The 21,658-nt window shown below is 46.0% G+C and overlaps 1 protein-coding gene across 1 annotated transcript in view; it reads right to left on the reverse strand.

The window, feature by feature from the left end:
* dnah7 (dynein, axonemal, heavy chain 7) overlaps positions 1–21,658 on the reverse strand; it is a 468,798-nt gene that overhangs the window by 316,829 nt on the left and 130,311 nt on the right. Inside the window, exons 16-18 of the mRNA XM_078228625.1 lie at positions 20,740–20,886; positions 8,764–9,449; positions 2,261–2,447 (exon numbers count right to left, since the gene is read on the reverse strand). Coding sequence (XP_078084751.1) covers positions 2,261–2,447; positions 8,764–9,449; positions 20,740–20,886 — 1,020 coding nt within the window. The remainder of the gene's footprint in view (positions 1–2,260; positions 2,448–8,763; positions 9,450–20,739; positions 20,887–21,658) is intronic.

Consider the following 21,658-nt stretch of genomic DNA (forward strand, 5'->3'; position numbering starts at 1 on the left):
CAGGTCCTTTGAGGCCATGTCAAAAGCCATGTGCCAGCATCGGCTCAGACTAAGTAAGGAGACAGTGCAGCACCTGGGTCAGGACCTTGGAAATGTGATACTTCAAGGGACAGGAGGACACCCACTCCTTGTGGAAATGAAGGCAGACCTCAACTTCTATGCCATCGGCTCCTTCCAGGCATCCAGTGAACACATCTGTGGCATATCACAGGCATCAATGCACAAGTGCATCCGCCAGGTCACGTATCTCTGGGCTGGCCATTGCATACACTTTGAAATTGACCAGGCCCAACAGGTAGCCTGGGCTGGCATGCCACATGTGCAGAGGGTTGTGGATGGTACACACGTCACCCTATGATTCCCATTAGGTCAGAGACTGCACTTCATTAATAGAAAGAGTTTCCACTCTCTCAATGTACAGATTGTGTGCGACCACAAGCTCATGATCCTACACGTGTATGCACACCACCTGGGAAGCATGCACAACAGTTACATCCTTCAGAGTTCGGACATCCCTGAGCTCTCCAAGAACCAGCCCAGGCAGCTAGGATGGTTGGTGGGGGACAAGGGATACTTGCTAAAATCATGGTTGATGACGCCAGTGCAGAGGCCCTAGACCGAGGCAGAGACCCGCTACAATGAGACCCGGTCCATTATGGAGAGGTGCATTGGGCTCATGAAGAAGCAGTTCTGATGCATGGACTGCTTAGAGGGTGCCCTCCAATACACCCTCATGAGGGTCTCCTGCATCATCATTGTCTGCTGTGAGCTCCACAACCTGACGCAGCAGTGGAGAAACTTCCTGGAGGAGGAGGAGGAGCGAGAGGATGAGGAGCCACACCTGGAGGAGGTGGAAGAGGAAGCCGAGGAGGAGCTGGAGGATGAAGGACAGGCACAAATGGCAAGGACCCAGCAGTGCAGGGTGGCAAGGGAGGCACTCATCACAGCCTGGTTCACATTGTAGCTGTTGTGCAGTCTGGTGCCTGCAGTCCCCACCCACCCACCACACCCGGGGATTCGTTGCACCTCCCAACACCTCCAAACTTCCCCCAACCCCCACCAAATTTCCTATCCCCCTCCCCCAATAGGTCCAGGGTGATGGGCCTGGGTTGACCATGCTAGCAGGTTTTTGGTCCAAGCTGGAGGGTGATGATGATGCGTTATGAGGCACAATGTGATGCTGCCCTGGTGCCACACAAGTCTGACTCCTACCTATTCTCCGACTGCACACTGGTGGCTGGGCCCATGTATGAATAAGGGCTATGGGCACGAGCATGTGGGATAATGGGCCAGGGGGTTGGCGGGGAGGGTGGTGGGGGCTGAGAGGCCAGCGATTTCCAGGAGGGCAGCCATTCCAATGGGGCGAAGGCCATATCCATGGGAGAGATGTAAACCAATCTCCCAGTATACTAGGATTGGGCATGCACAATGACACCCTAAGCACTCTGCTGCTGGCTTCTCTGGCGGGATTAGGCTCTGTCTCCCCCTCACTCTTACTCTGATGCCATAATCAGAGTACCGTAAGCTCACTGAAAAAGCAGGCGAGAAAACTCCTGTTTTCTCACCCACTTGACACATAGAATTTTTGGGGGAAAATTCTGTCCTTTAGCTGTAAAGACAATAAAAACATAATTTCTCCAACATCGCAGGATGTTTTATAGTGAATATCTGAGCTAGTGCCTGAAGTATTCAGCTAAGGCAGGAGTAGGAGTGCTCTAACTAGCAGTTCTGGATTAAGATAAAGAAAATAAGCAGCATCTCTCGTCTTGATCGCTATCCATCAACCCACTAGAAATACACAAATGAGGGTATCAGATAAGGATACATTCAAAGTTAATAGTGAAAATCCTGAGTTTCACGAGCAGTCGATATGAGGCTTAAATTTTAATAACGGCTCCTTAGACAAGGTGTCAAAGAGCTATCAATGTCCGTAGAGCATAACAAGAGTTCTACACCTTGTGGGGAGCATGGGAGGAATGAAAATTGGTGGGAAAATGGGCGAAGAAAATAATTGTAGTGTTGGATTATTGATGTGATTACGTTGTAACAAATCATGAAGTCCGAAGTCTTGCAGTTTTGAATAGCTCAATAAGATTGCATTGGCAAAAAAACATGTATCATACACCAATGATAATTTTTAATATAAAATAAAATGAGTCATAATGCAGCAGGCCAATAAATACAGGCTTTGCAATCCAACTAGTTATCAATTACTTGGATGGTATTATTATAACCAACATTCAGTAATTCTTTAACTTACCATGATAACTAGTTTCATAAGTTCTTTCCAAGTCTTATCTACAGCAGTAAACCGTCTTCCCTCTTCAGGCATCTGGGCCATGATATCAGGAGAGCTGAAAATAGGTTCCAGGTATAGCCAGGTTGCCTGTACTTTTAAACATTCATCCATGATTTCCTGCAGCAGCAACAGTTTACTTTCCCAGACCCTGTGTTATACAAAACATAGATTTGAACTTGCATTAATTTTTGAGTATCTTATTTACCAACTGCAGTCCTATTTTTCTTGCTTTCTGATGTTTGCATAGCAAGACCACATGTCGGGTACAAACATAAAACAAAGTAGTGAAATGTTCTACAAGTGCATAAATTTTTTTAAAAGGCAAAATGGAAATAAGGCCATAAAGGATGGACAGGATAAATTCACAAATAGTAATTGTGAAATAGCAGGACTATCAAATAATTACTTTGCTTCAGGGAGAAAAGTTAGGTGGACTGAAGGTGGGTTCCCCAACAGTGAAGGGTGTGAACAATGGGAAAATCTGCTGACAACAGTGGGACAGGAAGATCCTGCCGGTGGCCAACGGCGAAGGAAAGGAGAGGATGCAGAATATAGTGTTACAGTCATAGCTCGGGTGTAGAGAAAGATCAACTTAATATAAGGGAGGTCCGTTCAAAAGTCTGATGGCAGCAGGGAAGGAGCTGTTCTTGAATCGGTTGGTACGTGATCTCAGACTTTTGTATCTTTTAAAATAAAAAAGTAGGGAAATGTTAAATAAACCAATCAAATTCAAAAAGGATATAATACTTAATTCAGATAGGCTGCACCCACATATTTTAAAAGAATCTAGGAATAAGTAGAGGCAATATTGTTGTTATTTCTCCTCACATACCTAGTAGTGCCTAAGGCAGGTTTCTATCTGTTCCCATGGCGAAGTTTTTCCCGAACAGGTCACTCGCCTGTCGCCAGAGGCTTATAGCTTGATGGACACAAGTCCATATCAAGCTTGTTTAAAAGGCCCACCTTGATATTGTGTGACTTTGTCCCAGCGGGACAAACACAAAAAGGCCCTCCAGCCCTCAGCCTCACACCCTCCAAACACTCCCCGTGTCCCATCCATGCCACCTCACGCCCTCAGGCCTATGACCCCTATGTCAGGATCTGCCCTTGCACCCAATCCTATGTCCCCTCATGTCTCCTTTGCCAAGTTGTTCCCTTTCACCCACCTTTTACATCCCTCATGGGCATAATCATAGAATCAGAATCCCTACAATGCTGAAGCAGACCATTCAGCCTATCGATTCTGCACTGACTCTCCATCAGAGCATCCCAGCCAGACCCTAATTCTATAACCCCACGTATTTACCCTGCTAATCCCCCTAACCTACACATCCTGCGACATTAAGGAGCACTTAGCATGGCCAATCAACATAACCTGCACATCTTTGGACTATGGGGCATGACGGAATTAGAGAGTAGATGGAAGGGTTGACATAGGGGGGATAAAGTGTCATTGTGGGTGGGTGGAAGGGTAAATCTTGGCATGGAGGCATGAACTTTTGAACTTACATTTTAAAAGTTCCCCTCATGTACCTTTGGATTCACGACTCCTCTAAGGGGCTATGAGCAGTGATTCCATGAAAATTGCCTACCTCCTCAATGGAGCCAGCCAGGTCGGGTGTGCTGAATGTAGTCTGACAGGAAACAGCCCAGATCATTTAAAGGCACTCTCAAAAATCACATAGCCCAGGAATATGTCAAGAATCCCAAAATCAGGCCATTTTAAAGGGCACCGAGTCAACCCAGCTTGGTCAAAACCCAGGTGAATAGCAAAAGATAATGTAATATATTTAGATTGCCAAAAGGCTTCAATAAAGTGCCACATCATTGACTAATGAATAAGATTAGAGAATATGGAGACAAGTCAGATCCATTGTTGATAAAGGGGAACCGCTGAATGTACTGTAATTACATATCCATAAGACATCTGATAAAGTGCCACAACAAAGTTATTATGGAAAATAAAGACCCATGGTGTCGGGGGAAATATATTGCCATGGATAGAAGATTGGCCAGTTAACAGGAAACAGAGTTGGTATAGTATGTATATACAAGGCTGAGAAAGATAGATTTTTGATCAGTAAGAGAATCAAGGGTTCCAGGGAAAGGGCAGGAAAGTGAACATAGGAATATCGGATCAACCATGATCCTACAGTAGCACAGTGGTTAGCACTGCTGCTTCACAGCTCCAGGGACCTGGGTTCGATTCCCGGCTTGGGTCACTGTCTGTGTGGAGTTTGCACATTCTCTTCGTGTCTGCGTGGGTTTCCTCCGGGTGCTCTGGTTTCCTCCCACAGTCCAAAGATGTGCAGGTTAGGTTGATTGGCCATGCTAAAATTGCCCTTAGTGTCCTGGGATGCGTAGGTTAGAGGGATAAGTGGGTAAATATGTAGGGATATGGGGGTAGGGCCTGGGTGGGATTGTGGTCGGTGCAGACTCGATGGGCCGAATGGCCTCTCTCAGTGTTGTAGGGTTTCTAAGGATTTCTATTGAATAGCGGAGCAGGCTCAAGGGACTGAATGATCTACTCCTGTTTTTAATTCTTTTGAGCTTATAAATGGTTCCTTTTTTAGTTGGCAGGATGTAACGAGCAGTGTGTCACAGAGATCAGTGCTGGGGCCTTAACTTATAACAATTTATATGAGTGACTTGGATGAAGGGACCGAAGGTATTGTTGTGAAATTTGCTGATGACACAAAGATAGATAGGAAAATAAATTGTGAAGAGAACATTAAGAGGCTACAAAGAGACATAGCGAGGTTAAGTGAATGGACAATGTTTTGGCATATGGTGTATAATATAGGAAACTGTGAAATGGTTCATTTTGGCAGAAAAAATTAAAATTATCTAAATAGTGTGAGATTGCAAAGCTCTGACATCCAGAGGGTACATGAATCACACAAGGCTAAGGGACCAATGTTTTTAGAATGCTTGAACTTAGAAAGCTGTTGACACCAAGTCATTGAATATCAAGAGAAGTCAAGAGTTATGAAGAATAGGCAGTTAGGTGGAGTTCAAGTCATGGTCAAATCAGACATGATCATATTCAATATTCAATTTGAGGGCGGCAAGTGGCACAGTGGTTAGCACTGCTGCCTCACAGCGCCAGGGACCTGGGTTCAATTCTGGCCTCGGGTCACTGTCTGGTTGGACTCTGCACGTTCTCCCCGTATCTGCGTGGATTTCTTCCAGGTGCTCCGGTTTCCTCCCACGGTCCAAAGCTGTGCGGGTTAGGTTGATTGGCCATGCTAAATTGACCCTAGGGTTAGGGGATTAGCAGGATAGATGTGTGGAGTTATGGGAAAAGGGCTTGGATGGGATTGTGATCGGTGCAGACTCGATGAGCCAGATGGCCTCCTTCTGCACTGTAGGGATTTTATGAATAGCAGAGCAGGCCTGAGGGGCAATATGGCCAACTCCTGCTCCCGCTTACATTTTTATTTTCAAAAAAAGAGTGCAAAGATAAATCTAGCAAAGAACTCAGTCAGTTTCAGCCACATTGTGGAAAAGGTTTTAGAAATATAATTTGGAATAAAATTGTCATTAGATAGTGTGGATTAATTAAGGAAAGCCTGAATGGAGTTGTCAAAGGCAAACCTTTTTGAAGCATTTTGCAGGGACTACTCTTTCAGTGACTCCCTGATCCATTCCTCCATCACCCCAACCCTTCATGCCCTTCCCACTGCATCTTCCTATGCAATCGCAGAAGGTGCAACACCTGCTCCTTTACCTCCTCCTCTTCAATGTCTAAGGACCCAAACACTCCTTTCAAATGAGGCAGCATTTCACTTGCGCCTCCTTCAATTTAGTCTCCTGAATTCACTGCTCCCAATGCAGTCTCCTCCACAATGGGAAGACTAAATGCAGACTGGGTGACCATTTTATGGTACACCTTCCCTCTGTCCGCAAGCATGACCCCAACCTTCCAGTCACTTGCTAATTCAACTCTGCATCCTGCTCTCATGCCCACATGTCCAGGCTTGTTGCAATGCTCCTGTGATGCCCAATGCAAGCTGGAAGAATAATATCTCATCTTCTGATCTTAACCATCCCAGCTTTTTGTTTTTGTTTTGCGAATCCCTTGGTTTGCTCCAACACAACCCTACCCCTCCTCCACATGGCCACCTGTCCCTTGTTGTTCAGTTTTGCTCACACTGAACACTGATCTTTGTTCTCCTATTAACATATTCTATTATCTTACTTTTTGCCACTATTAGCACTTTTCAGTCCTTAATGGCACCATTAACACCTCCTTGTCTTCTGTACATGACACCTTTGTCAATCTCTCCTTTGCTCCGACCTATCCCTGTCCTTATATTCTGCCTCATCACCTCCACTTGCCTCTCCAACTGTATAATTCATTACACTTCAATTTTATAGAAGGGTCATATGGACTCAAAACATTAACTGTGTCTCTTCAAAGATGCTGCCAGACCTGCTGAGTTTATTCAGCATTTTATGTTTTTATTTCTGTATTCAGCTAACTTGATTTGAGTTTTTTATGAGAAATGTTTTTAATGGGGGAGCAAAAAGGGTAGAAGAGAGTAATGCACTTGATATGGTGTGTATGGATTTTCAAAAGGCATTTGATCAAGTGCCATGTAACAGGTTTGTTAGCAAATTTGAAGCCCAATGAATAAAAGGGAAAGTGACAGCATGCATACAAGGTAAGCTGAATGACAGGAACCAGATTAATGGTGAACTCTAATTTTTGGATTGGTAGAAGGTATAAAGTGGGGATTCCCAGGGATAATTACAAGTACCATTGATTTTCTTGATCTAAATTAATGACCTATTCTTCGGTGTACAGGGCACAATTTCAAAATTTGCAGATGGCACAAAATTTGAAACAATACTGAACTGAGGAGATCAGAAACAATCCGATTCCACCATTTTACTAGAAATATTAACTAGTTTGTCTGACATGCCCTTCTCTAGGTCATCTTCTTCTGCTGTTGCATCACAAAATTGGAATTGGTTTGATGTACAAGAGCAACTCAGACCATGGGGGAATTTTCCAGCCATTCACACCAGCGGGGTTTTCTGGTCCCACTGCAGTGAATGGAGATTTGGCTGAGCGCCAAATTGTCCGCCTTCACTTGCTGCACCGGCGGGGATGAACAGCCGGAAAATCCCAGCCCATATTTCATCTCATTCTTCAATTTAAAATTGTATCTTTCTACTTCTCATTGAACCAAAATCTGTCTATTCACTTTATGAATGCTTCAATAGAAACCACATTCAGCACCACAAGGTAGCAGTCTTTTCTCTATATTTAAAGCTCTTAAATGAGAGATTAAGTTTTATGAACATTGTTTATGATGTTGCTATTCAAAAATAAAGCCTCTCATGACCTTGGGAGCATTCACAGTCAATGAAGTGTTTTTTAAATGCAGTCATTATTGTAATGTATAAAACATGGCAGCCAATTTGCACACAACAGGGTTCCAGAAACAGCAATGTGATAATGACCAGTTAATCTGTTTTATTGATGTTTGTTGACGGATAAATATTGGCCAAGATGTCGAGAGGAGCTTCCTCTGCTCCTCTTCGAATAATATCATGGAATCTTTTACGTCCACCTGAGAAGTCTAATGAGTTTTTGGAGGTAAACAAGAGGTAATTTTTTTTTAAATCATAAAGCAAACTTTTGGGGCTAATGTAGAGAAATTATTTTTAATGAACTAGGATCAGAGAACTAAGTTTACAAAGTTAGAGCAACCTTATACTTAATGCAGTTTGAGTGTATGTTATTCTCACACTTAAGAGCTTTTAATATAGAGAAATGTGATTTTTATTGAAGCATGCATGAAGGAAATGCACAGATTTAGGTTCAGTGGGAAGTACAAAGATACAATTTTAAACCTTTATAGGAAGAACGAGATGAAATATGGTCTGAGCTGCTCTTGTACATCAATCCAATTCCAACTTTGTGATGCAACAGCAGAAGAAAATGAGCTAGAGATGTCCATGTCAGAAAACTCTTCTGCATTGTGTAAGAGTTGTGCAATGTTCTCACCTAAAAATCTGAGATTTACAGCCCTGTAATTTCACAGATGTATCGCTCGCTTGAAATTAAATACAGATGGATGCTAATAAATTAAGAAGCTTTAGTTTATCTTCCCTAACAAGCATTATTAAATTCATTGTTTTATGTTAAAGCAAAATACTGTTGATGCCAGAAATCTGAAATAAAAACAGAAAATGCTGAGCAGTTCGAACAGCACCCGAGAGAGTGAGGAACAAACCGATGAAAGTGCATCAACCTGAAAGTTTAAATCTACTTTCCTTTTTACACATGCTGCTAGATCTGCTGAGTTTTCCAGCATTTTTGTTTTTACATTTGTTAATGTTGTGTGTGTTCTCTCAAAACTGTTAAACATTTTGCCAAGATCCATAAGTAACTTTTACAATTCTTGAATCTATCCTTTAAAATTCCATAAAGATGATGACAAAGTAAATACCTGATTTCTTTCTCAAATGGCTGTATATAAGGTGATCCACGCATTGTCTGGGTCTTTACAATGTGGTCATCTAGTAACATCTGGATGTCATCCACAGCTGAGAGTATATAAGTTCCTGTTTCTCGATATGGATGGAGAACGAATTCCATTCCGTCCCACTCTTTCACCATTTTTTCCAAGGCTTTCTCCAGCGAATATTCTTTGCTAGCAGCCTCACTGATACCCTCAAATTGATCCAAGTAAGGTTCAAGATTCATAGCAAGAAACTTGGTAATAGTTGTGTCTTCAGAAGGCTTGAGTGGAAATTCCACAATATCAGATAAGGCATCCCAGTGTCGATCACGTAGACCAGGATTGCACACAACATGAATAAGAGGAATGTGTTCTTTGAATTCTTCAACTTTTTTCCTAACCGTATTGGCAATTTTGAATGCATTTGGTGAGTCTGCCAAAGTCCGTTCCAACTTGTATAGGGCACGCCAATAGTTCCCTATATCTCCTTCTACTTGATCTGGATTGGCCTCAGAAAATGGTCCCTCCATCCAGCCTTTATACTTGGCGTTGAACTCTACTGTCATGTCATACAGCCTGAGGTATGGTTGAAGAATATCACTGGTCTGTTTACGCTGAGGATACTGAGATTCACTCCAACCAAATGCTTGCTCTTCTTCATTAATCTGATCAATCTAGCACCATGAAAAATGAATATTATTTAAATAACTTTAAAAATATTTTTAATTGACTAAATGTAACATTAATAAGACAAGTACCTTGATTAAATGTAACACAATCACATATTCAACTTCAAGTATTACTTGTGAAGACTCATGTTTTTCAAGGTACTGTATAATTAATTTTAGTCCAAGTATATATTTATTCTACCTTTCCACAATACGTGCATGAATTCAAAACTAAAGGCTTATTCACAATAGATTATTTCTGCACCTAACAATTTCTCTGAACTGAAGTAAAATGATCCATATGCAGTGCACATGTGAAGATGCAATGACAACAATTATCCTCTCTTGATACTTGGCCAAAATAAATGAATTGTGTCATTCGCAAGATTCTTGTTGCAGTAAAATACTCAAGTGTCAACCAATCAAAACTATTTAACCACTAGTGCTCCATAGTGCAAAATCTCCTTGCAAGAACAAAAACATTTTTTCACAATATATGATGAACTGAAACTTCTCAAACATCTGTTTTTAATATTAAAATTCAATATGCACCAACAGACTTCAAAAATTGAATTGATTACAAACCAGAAGACAAACAACATTTATTCACAGAGGATAATATGAACCATCAGTTTCAAATGAAGAAAATTAAAAAGAGAAGAGAAAGAGATGAGGTTTTTCAGATCTAATTGCTTACAGAAGAGCTTCAGGTCATACTCTTCTGTTTGTGGAAAAACAAAAGAATTTTTTATTATTATTTATGACCCCTGCAAGAAATGTGCAATTTTCAAACCGGCATGTTCTGAGGATTAGCAGGAACAGAAATATAGCAGTCACATCATTGATATTTTTCAAAAAACTGAACAGCTACATAAATGGTATAAATGATGATGGAGCATTCTGGAAATACAGAATTACCATACATAGTTATAGGGCATACAATTGTGTGGACATATATTACGGGAACCAAGTTCAGAAAATCTGCTTTAACAAAAATCCAAAATGTGTGGCAAACCAGTCTAACGAAAAAGCATGAGCAAGTATTTGATGGGGAACTTAAGCACATGAGACATAAAACTAAGAATAAGCTAAATGGCCCCTCAAGCCTTCTAGCCATTAAATAACATCATGGTTAATCTTTAACCCCCAACAGCACCTACCCCCACCACCCACCCCCTACCTTTCCTTGATTTGTTGGGAGTCCAAAAATCTATCATTGTTAGCCTTGAATATACTTAACCACCAAGTATCCTCAGTCCTCTGAGTTAGCACATACCAAAGATTCACACCATTCGGAATGAAAAATCCCCCCCTCGTCTCAGTCAACCCGTTCGTTTAGAAGAGATTACGTTCCCCAAATGTAATTGCTTACTGAATAGCTACAGGCCATATTCTTCTGTTTGTGGAAAAACAAAAGAATTTTTTAATTACAATTTATGACCCCAGCAGGAATGTGTAATTTTCAAACAGGCATGTTCTGAGGACACAATCCGATTAGCCATGGGCACAGGATCTACAGGCAGGGGGCGAACATGCCTGAAAATGACTGAGAACCAGTGTAGAAGGAGACTGTGAATTTTTACGCTGAGATATGTGTGCCCTTGTCAGTGAAGAGCTCACTGACCTCACACCACTGATGGCCATGCCCTGCAACAGTAGCCAAGGTAACCGTGACTTTGAATTCCTTCCCTGCTGGATCCTTTCAAGACTGCACTGCGAACCTCTGTGTGCATCACCCTGTTGACAGATGCCCGCTTCACCAAAACTACACACTTCTATCCAAAAAAGTGAAGTGTCATAAGGTTGCATTTTCAAACTCGCTCTAAAAAATAGGTCTGAAACTCTCCCACTTTCTCACTCGTTCAGTACTGAGAATATTTTCCGTAAGATTGAACCCTAAGTGTCATAATGGCAAGAAAAATGGGGTGAGCCGCACTGGTCTATCAGACGCAGTCTGCACCGCAATCTTTCAACACTTAGTGCAATGATAGAGCCTCCATATGAATCACGCCATCATGGAGGCTCCAGGTGTGTGGCTCGCCCAAAGTTCCCCTAGCTGCACTCTGGTAAGCAGGGGGAGCTGCATTTAAATGCTGCCACTGCAGCCACAGTCAGTTTTGCAAGGAAGATGACATCACACAGAGCAGCTCCGTGCTTAACTGAGGGAGAGCTAGAACAGCTGCTGGATACTGTAGAGGAGAGGTGGGCCATTTTCTTCCCCCGAGATGGTCGGCGATCTAGGGGTCAGGCTGGCAATGCAGCCTGGGAAGCAATGGCAGCGGCAGTCAGTGCCCGTGCACTGACAAGGAGGGCTGACACCCAGTGCCACAAGAAAATAAACGACCTTATTCAGGCAACTAGGGTGAATGTTCATCCCGTCCTGGTATCAGTCTCATTCATCGTGCCTGAATGTCCATGTCAATCCACTCCCTGACACCTTGCGGCTTTCCAGCATCTGACCCCCTAGAACCTCCAACCCCTCTGGCACCCCCTGTCATAACGTCGGTCCCAACATATGTCACACAATTGCTCCAACCTCTGACACCCCACGCCCTTCCAGTCATCAGGCTTTCAATCCCCCCTTTTGTCCTTGCAAGAGAAGATGGTCCATAAGAGGAGGAAGTGGGAGAAGACCAGTCGTGGAGTTCCTGAGCCGTGTATCCTGACTTCATTGGAGGAGCATGCATTGGAGCTCTCAGGGGAGGCCAAGGAGAGAGCCATAACTGACAGCCAGGTCGGCGTGTGCCTTGGACGTAAAGAGCCACAAAACCTTTATTTATACGACCTTTCTCAAGTAAGTTGCAATCAGTCCAGATTCTTGTTCCTCCTTTGCAATGAACCATGTGTCTTCTTTTGCAGAAGACTTACCTGATGAGGCCAGGCTGTTAGGGGTCGACGACCCCGTTGTGGCCTTCGCTGCGACTGCCATCGACATCTTGGAGGAAAGCTCCGAGGACACCTCCGAGGAAAGCACCAACCGGTTTACACAGGCATCACCCGCACAATCCACCAACAGAGATACAGTCACCATGGTGGGACATGTTGGTGGTGAGGCTTCTGGGATACTTTCTGGTGCTCATCACACAGCCGTTGATGCACATCAGGTGGAGGCGGGAACATCCGAGGGTTCAGGCAGATGGGGGTCTCCCAGAGCCAAGGAGCTGGCCCCCAGCCAACTGTCAAGCTGCTGGGATCAGTTCTCATAAAACTGCTGGAGAGAAAGAGGCAGAGCCGGGAATTGCAAGACAGGGGGTCAGTAATGTCCCAACAACTGCGAGGCTGTTTGGAGGAGTCCCACAGCCTTCAGGTATAGGAGATAGTGCTGGCATTGTGTGGCACACAGGCCAACACTGCAAGGGTGGCATTACAGTGGAAAGCTTGGGGCAGGAAATGCTAAACATGGGTGGCAAGGTTCAACGCATGGCAGAGTCTCAGAGGACCATGGCTGAGGGCCTCAGGAGCATGCTCTAGACACAGCAGGCTATCGCTGAGGGACTCCAGAGCTTGGGGTTAGTCTCAGAGGGCTATCGCTGAGGGCTCACACACCAAGGTGCAGACACAATTGGACCTCTAGGACTGGCAATGCCAGGTGATGCAGAGGGCTTCTGGAGCTCACTCGTTTTTACTTACCATCCCGTGGAGTGTTCGAGGCCTACGGGAGCCCCACAGAGGGGTCCATGCTGGGGCCTTCCATCCAGGAGACTCTGCCCATCCCGAGCACTACCGAATTCCCCCTTCTTGATACCAGTGCATCTCATGGACAGCGGGCTGAGCAAGGTGGTACGGCTACATCCATGATACTTAAAAATTGTAAGAAGTCTCACAACACCAGGTTAAAGTCCAACAGGTTTATTTGGTAGCAAAAGCCACTAGCTTTCGGAGTGCTGCCCCTTCATCAGGTGAGTGGGAGTTCTGTTCACAAACAGGGCATATAAAGACACAAACTCAATTTACAAAATAATGGTTGGAATGCAAGTCTTTACAGGTAACCAAGTCTTAAAAGGTACTGACAATGTGAGTGGAGAGAGGGTTAAGCGCAGATTAAAGAGATGTGTATTGTCTCCAGCCAAGTCAGTTAGTGAGATTGTGCAAGCCCAGGCAAGTCATGGGGTTACAGATAGTGTGACATGAACCCAAAATCCCGGTTGAGGCCGTCCTCATGTGTGCAGAACTTGGCTATCAATCTCTGCTCAGTGACTCTGCGTTGTCGTGTGTCGTGAAGGCTGCCTTGGAGAACGCTTACCCGAAGATCAGAGGCCAAATGCCCGTGACCGCTGAAGTGTTCCCCAACAGGAAGAAAACACTCTTGCCTGGTGATTGTCGAGCAGTGTTCATTCATCCGTTGTTGTAGTGTCTGCATGGTCTCCCCAATGTACCATGCCTTGGGACATCCTTTCCTGTAGCGTATCAGGTAGACAACGTTGGCCGAGTTGCAAGTGTATGCACCATGTACCTGGTGGAGGGTATTCTCACGTGAGATGATGGCATCTGTGTCGATCATCCGGCATGCCTTGCAGAGGTTGCTGTGGCTGAGTTGTGTGGTGTCGTGGTCACTGTTCTCCTGAAGGCTGGGTAGTTTGCTGCGGACAATGGTCTGTTTGGGATTGTGCGGTTGTTTGAAGGCAAGAAGTGGGGGTGTGGGGATGGCCTTGGCGAGACAGAGTCCATATTCTCAACTTGTGCTCAGGACGCAGACCAGCTGCGAAACACTGCCAAGCAGATGAGACAAAGGAACTACGCCATCGACATGCACACCAAGAACAGGAAACTTGAGAAACTCAGCATCACCACCAGCAGCAACCAAGCCTCCCCCGGTACCACAGTAGAAAACAGTACCACTGCAGGGAAGTCCATTGTCAACTTGTCGGTCTACACACTTCAACCAGATGAAATCGAAGTTCTCAGCCGAGGGCTCAATTTCTGCCCCACAACCAAAATAGACCCCATCAGTCTCGCAGCAGACACAGAGGAATTCATCAGGCGAATGAGGCTGCGGGAGTTCTTCCACAAACCCCAAGAGGCCAACAGCAAACACAATGAGACAGCCAATGAACCGGAACAGCATACAGAGATCCGCAGTGCAGCTACCGGATTGGAAAGAGTCGAATTGGACTCCTCCGGAAGGCCGCTGCCCTCGACTTGACATGTATGCCCAAGCCATCAAGAGGTGCGTCAACACCAGATTCATCAGCTGCACTCACAAGACAGCCCCGAACATCACCCAAGCACAACGCAACGCCATAGAAATCATAGAAACCCTACAGTGCAGAAGGAGGCCATTCGGCCCATCGAGTCTGCACCGACCACAATCCCACCCAGGCCCTACCCCCACATATTTACCCGCTAATCCCGCTAACCTACGCATCTCAGAACTCTAAGGGGCAATTTTTAACCTGGCCAATCAACCAAACCCGCACATCTTTGGACTGTGGGAGGAAACCGGAGCACCCGGAGGAAACCCACAAGGAGAATGTGCAAACTCCACACAGACAGTGACCCGAGCCGGGAATCGAACCCGGGACCCTGGAGCTGTGAAGCAGCAGTGCTAACCACCGTGCTACCGTGCCGCCCGCGCTCTCAAGACCAACTGCAACATTGTCATCAAACCAGCAGACAAAGGAGGGGCCATCGTCATACTGAACAGAATGGATTACTGCAAAGAAGTGTACCGACAACTGAACAACAAGGAACACTACAGTTACCCGCAGATCCGACCAAAGAACACACTCGTCAACTCAACAGACTGATCATGACCTTTGATCCGGACCTTCAGAGCACCCTCCGTGCTCTCATCCCATGTACTCCCCGCGTTGGAGATCTCTACTGCCTCCCGAAGATACACCAGGCAAACACACCTGGCCGTCCCATCGTCTTGGGCAATGGGACCCTGTGCAAGAACCTCTCCAGCTACGTCGCGGGCATCCTGAACCCCATTGTACATAGAACCCCCAGCTTTTGTCGTGACACTACGGACTTTCTACAGAAACTCAGCACACATGGAGCAGTTGAACCAAGAGCACTCCTTGTCACAATGGATGTCTTGGCACTCTACACCAGCATCCCCCACGATGATGGCATTGCTGCAACTGCCTCAGTACTCAATGCCGACAACTGCCAGTCTCCAGATGCAATTTTACAACTCATCCGCTTCATCCTGGACCACAATGTCTTCACCTTCAACAACCAGTTCTTCATCCAGACACACGGAACAGCCATGGAGACCAAATTCGCACCTCAATATGCCAACGTCTTCATGCACAGGTTCGAACAAGACCTTTTCACCGCACAGGACCTTCAACCAATGCTATACACTAGATACATCGATGACATTTTCTTCCTTTGGACTAATGGTGAACAAGCACTGAAACAACTATATGATAACATTAACAAGTTCCATCCCACCATCAGACTCACCATGGACTACTCTCCGGAATCAGTTGCATTCTTGGACACACGCATCTCCATCAAGGACGGTCACCTCAGCACTTCACTGTACCGCAAGCCCACAGATAACCTCATGATGCTCCACTTCTCCAGCTTCCACCCTAAACACGTTAAAGAAGCCATCCCCTATGGACAAGCCCTCCGTATATACAGGATCTGCTCAGATGAGGAAGATTGCAACAGACACCTCCAGACGCTGAAAGATGCCCTCATAAGAATAGAATATGGCGCTCGACTCATCGATCGACAGTTCCGACGCGCCACAGCGAAAAACCGCACCGACCTCCTCAGAAGACAAACACGGGACACGGCGGACAGAGTACCCTTCGTCGTCCAGTACTTCCCCGGAGCGGAGAAGCTACGACATCTTCTCCGGAACCCTTCAACATGTCATTGATGAAGACGAACATCTCGCCAAGGCCATCCCCACACCCCCACTTCTTGCCTTCAAACAACCACACAACTTCAAACAGACCATTGTCCACAGCAAACTACCCAGCCTTCAGGAGAACAGTGACCACGACACCACACAACCCGGCCACAGCAACCTCTGCAAGACGTGCCGGATGATCGACACGGATGCCATCATCTCACGTGAAAACACCATCCACCAGGTACACGGTACATACTCCTGCAACTCGGCCAACGTTGCCTACCTGATACGCTGCAGGAAAGGATGTCCTGAGGCATGGTACATTGGGGAGACCATGCAGACGCTACGACAACGGATGAATGAACACCACTCTACAATCACTAGGCAAGAGTGTTCTCTTCCTGTTGGGGAACACTTCAGCGGTCACGGGCATTTGGCCTCTGATCTTCGGGTAAGCATTCTCCAAGGCGGCCTTCACGACACATGACAATGCAGAGTCGCTGAGCAGAGACTGATAGCCAAGTTCCGCACACATGAGGACGGCCTCAACCGGGATCTTGGGTTCATGTCACACGATCTGTAACCCCTATGACTTGCCTGGGCTTGCAAAATCTCACTAACTGTCCTGGCTGGAGACAATACACATCTCTTTAATCTGTGCTCAACGCTCTCTCCACTCACATTGTCTGTACCTTTAAGACTTGATTACCTGTAAAGACTCGCATTCCAACCATTATTTTGAAAACTGAGTTTGTGTTTTTATATGCCCTGTTTGTGAACAGAACTCCCACTTACCTGACGAAGGAGCAGCGCTCCGAAAACTAGTGGCTTTTGCTACCAAATAAACCTGTTGGACTTTAACCTGCTGTTGAGACTTCTTACTGTGTTTAAGAAACATAGAAAACTACAGCACAAAACAGGCCCTTCGGCCCCACAAGTTGTGCCGAACATATCCCTACCTTTTAGGCCTACCTATAACCCTCCATCCTATTAAGTCCCATGTACTCACTCCCCGACTCAGAGATCCAAGATTTACCCCAGTTCAATGCCGGCATCTCCACATCATGACTTAAAAGTTGGCCAGGGCCCCATAGATCCCCCCCCTCCCCTCCCCCCCCCCCCTCCCCCCCCCCCCCTCCCCCCCCCCTCCCCCCCCCCCCCCTCCCCCCCCTCCCCCCCCCTCCCCCCCCCACTCCCCCCCCCCCCTCCCCTCCCCCCCCCCCCCCTCCCCCCCCCACCCCCCTCCCCCCCCTCCCCCCCCCACCCCCACAGCGGACGCTCGCAAAGGACATCCCAGGTCACAAGGCACAGAATGCAGCTGATCACCTCCACCTCTGATGTGCATCCTGGGGGTCACCTAAACGTAGCAATAGGCCACACAAGATTAAGAAGTTGTAGGGTCACCAAGAGGACACGGGTGAAGACAGTCACTGTAGTTAGGGATCGAATAATATGCACTGTAAAGAATCACTATTAAATGTTCTTGCACCCCATTGCTGTGACTCATCTGTCTGTGATCTGCCTCCCACAAGGAGTATCAAATCTTGAGGCTCAGAGCCCCGTTCAATGCAAGAGAGGCCCTGCAGCCCAGCAAATGTGCACTGACGATACCTACTGTTGGAACTGTGCGGATCACAGTGCCAAGCACTGATGCCAGATCCCTGACTGCCGTGGTACTCCAAGTGCTTATCCAAAAAGGGTTCCAAGATCATCGGTCCCCACCACTGATGCGGGACTCAGTGGTTCAAGATCCTTTATCCCAGTCCCCACCAGCCTCCCAGGCAGATCCCAGCAGTGGGTGCCCTGTAAACCCCAGCGACAAACAGTCTGGCGTGGCATCCTCATCACCCACCAGACCCTAGGATCAGCCCCACGAACACCACCCCCTCTACTGCTGAGGCATTGGGCTGCACAGTGATGGCCCCGACCCTCGCTCAGATGACACCAGTGCGGAGGCCGGAGACTGAGACGTATAGGGCACTTTTGCATGGAGGACTGGAAGATGCCACAGAGGTCTCCGCTTGAGGCCTGGAAGGACCTGGTGGAATAGAGGTTGAGGGCCGCCATGACCTACACTGCCAAGGACGCAGATGTCCTCCTGCAGATCCGAGAGAGAGAGAGAGAGAGACAGTCCGTAAGGTTATCCATCCCGGGCCCCTCACTCCCTCCCAGCAACCTGTGTCCCCATGAGTCCGGTGCCATGCGCCACCTCAATGGGCTGCCAATTGTTTCCACATTCTCACCACAGCGGGGACAGAGAGCATACGGGTGGCTGTGCGGAGGTCCCCATTGGAAACCCTTGAAGCATAGATACAAGTGCACGCACGTGGATATTTGGCACATTGGCTTCCAGGAATTGCCTGAAGTTCAGATAGACGGTTGAGAAGCACCCTCGTGACTTTCATGTAACGGGAGGCTATTGTAGGGAGCACTGTAGAGTCCATGCAATGTAAGGAGCTGTGTTAACACCTGCAGAGCTCCATTGATTGGGGCGACAGCTGCCAGGCCTGATTTTGTTACTGTTAGTGAGGCCTGGGATGGAATGTCTGCAATAAACCACAGAGCCTGTCCAGCAGACAAGTGGCAGGGTACCAGTGCGACATTAGTCAGGTTGGGACTCAACCTCATATGCAACCACTCAGGGGTTTTTTAGTGGCCCAGGAAAATGCGCACAACACGAGCCCCAAGTCAAGAGTGACCTGACCTGAGGTCCACCAGACTGCCACAAGCAACCCCAAACCTCTACACCCTTGCAAACCTCCCACCCATCCCGCACCATGACAGCAGTTGAGAGCCCACCCCTGCCCCCTGGAGGTTGGTGCTCAGTAGTACTCACCTCCTCACCCTCCTTCGCTACTGCTGTGCCTGAGCCACACTTTTCAAAAGCAGTACTAATTGGTGTTGGTGTGATGTCATGTTGGAGAGGTAGGAAGCACATGGGAAGGGGAAGCATGCATGCCGAATTTGCTATTGATATTGAAATCCAGTCACTCGCATTATAATAAGCTTCACACCCTTTCTGGGTAAAAAAGCTTTACCTCACATCCCCCCCTAAACATTCTGCCCCTTGAACTTGTGTCCCCTCGAGACTTACACTTCAATTAAGGGGAACAGCTGATTCTTATCCACTCTGTCCTCTTCTTTTCTGTTCTGATTTATCTTCTTTTCAAGCAGGAAGTCAACACTCACCATTCATCTCCAATAACAGCATGATCGAAAACTCATTTCCTTTTCAATACGTTTCAATTTGAGTTTCTTTCCCCATGACAACCTGGGCCTGTCTCTGGGAAGTGGTTTGGTTTGACCCCCATCCCCATCCAAGGCATTCTGTTTGACTACCTTGCTTTCAATGTAACATTTGATCACATATATTCTTCGTGTAATTCCAAGGACAAAGGTCAGCATTCCAGCATTCATTCAAATTAGTTTGAGAAACATTTATAGATAGGTCTAACCAAGCAGGCTGATAGTAGAAAACAAGAGACATAGAGGTTATTTTTCTTACTTTTGCTTTCCCATTAAGAATTATTTCTCTTTACAATTGATAAACGAGAGACAGCTCACATTATTTCAAACTTTCTTTTCTGCCAATTTTCAATACTTCTTCCTCACATTCGAACAGCGGCCATAATAAGGCTGCTGATGCTCCTTCAAATGTTTCCTGCTCTGGAGGTGACCTGACTGATCCCATGTCCACGGTCACTAATTGGCCAGCAGACCTGTTTCCTCACCAATTAGGCCCTTGCCTAGGCCAAAATTATGTTTGCTTCCAGGTTCCCATTGGGGTGGGTTTGCAATCCAGAAATAAACACACCTCCTATTCCATCCCCACCTCTTCCAGAAAAATCCAGCCAAGAGTCCCCCACTGCCTGGAATCTCCTCAGTCCCTTCAGGAACCCTCTTCCTCACACATACATTCATGTCAGCAGGCAGCCTCATTCATTTGGCGGCCACCAACCACTTCTTTCCTACTTCCAATGCATGGAATCTCAAATTTTCATCAAGTATGTGCACTTGTGCTAGTATCCATCTTCTCACAAGCCAAATATTTTATACAATAGTTAGTATCTTTTACAAATATATTTGTTTTACACCACACTCTTCATGTAATGAATTTTGTATTTCAATTATTTTTAATTTTCTCCCCATCTATCCTGAAGGAAGGTTCCTTGTATATGGCGGCGGTACATCATTCCATGGGCATTATTCAAAGTCTGAGACTTGAAAGCAAGTAACAGTAAGCTATTTGACTGTGTGAGTATCAATGTTCAGACCTGACCTCAATGGATATCAATGTCACATCCGTAAATAATCTATAGCGTTTATGCTGTGACATCCTATATATATAGTCCAATTATATAACAAAATATTAACTGGCTTCATAAAATATAAAACACCAGCTCATTATTTTTTTACATCCATTAATAGGTTTATATTCATTTGTCTGCATTATTAGTTTGTCCAAGCTTTATCCCGTACCTTCTCCAGTGCTTGATTGAGTTTTGTATTCAATGTTTGAGCCTTTCGTAAGTACCGACTGACTTCTGACAGTTCTGCAAAACCATAGAACTCTTCCACTTGCTTAGCATAGCTTTCCAGTTCTTCTTCAAATCTTTCAGTACGAAGCTAAAATAACAAATAAATCATGAAAGAGGCATCATATTAAATTTAGACTGATAAAATACATTTTTTAAATACTAGGCTGACTCTCATTTTTCACCAGCAGTCATAGAAATTTGAGCCCAAAATTCCAATTAAGCCCAAGAACACAATAGGACCTAGTTGTGCTGACATTTATTCTTGTTTTCTTCACTGCAGATATTGAGGGATTCATGTCAGATCACCACTCCACTCTGCTTTCATCAGGGATTCAAGTCTAAGACATTTCTGAGCTACCCGTTTGCCAATAAAATTAACACTCACAAGCTAATAATTGGCACGTGCCCAAATGAGGTCTTCGAAAAAGCTCCAAACCTCTAACAAGAAAAGGTAATTAATTCTTTAAACATGTAATTCCCGTGTTATTTTTAGCTTAGAATTCTCTTAAAAACTGAAATATTTTGGGGGTGATTTTCCCAGCCCAGCTTTTGCAGCGCAGCAGGCCGGGAGACTAAAACAGAGGCCATTTAGTGACCCCGCATCACTGCCCATTCGACTACCCCAAACCCCGATCGCTGGGTGTCTGGATGTGTCCGGACCAGCCCTGATTTCCCCCCACCCCTGCCCCGGCAGTCCCAAACTCCCATCCCCCGCCTCCTGACCCCCCTGCAACCCCAGCAGCCCTGCCTACCCCAAACGTCCAGCCCCGGTCACTGGCCTCCCTTCCTCTGTCACCACCAAGTGCAGAGTGACAGCGGGACTCCCACCCCCACCGATCACCCTCCCCCAGAGGCTCTGC

Source organism: Mustelus asterias, chromosome 14 (assembly GCF_964213995.1).
Source record: "Mustelus asterias chromosome 14, sMusAst1.hap1.1, whole genome shotgun sequence".
Taxonomy (NCBI): domain Eukaryota; kingdom Metazoa; phylum Chordata; class Chondrichthyes; order Carcharhiniformes; family Triakidae; genus Mustelus; species Mustelus asterias.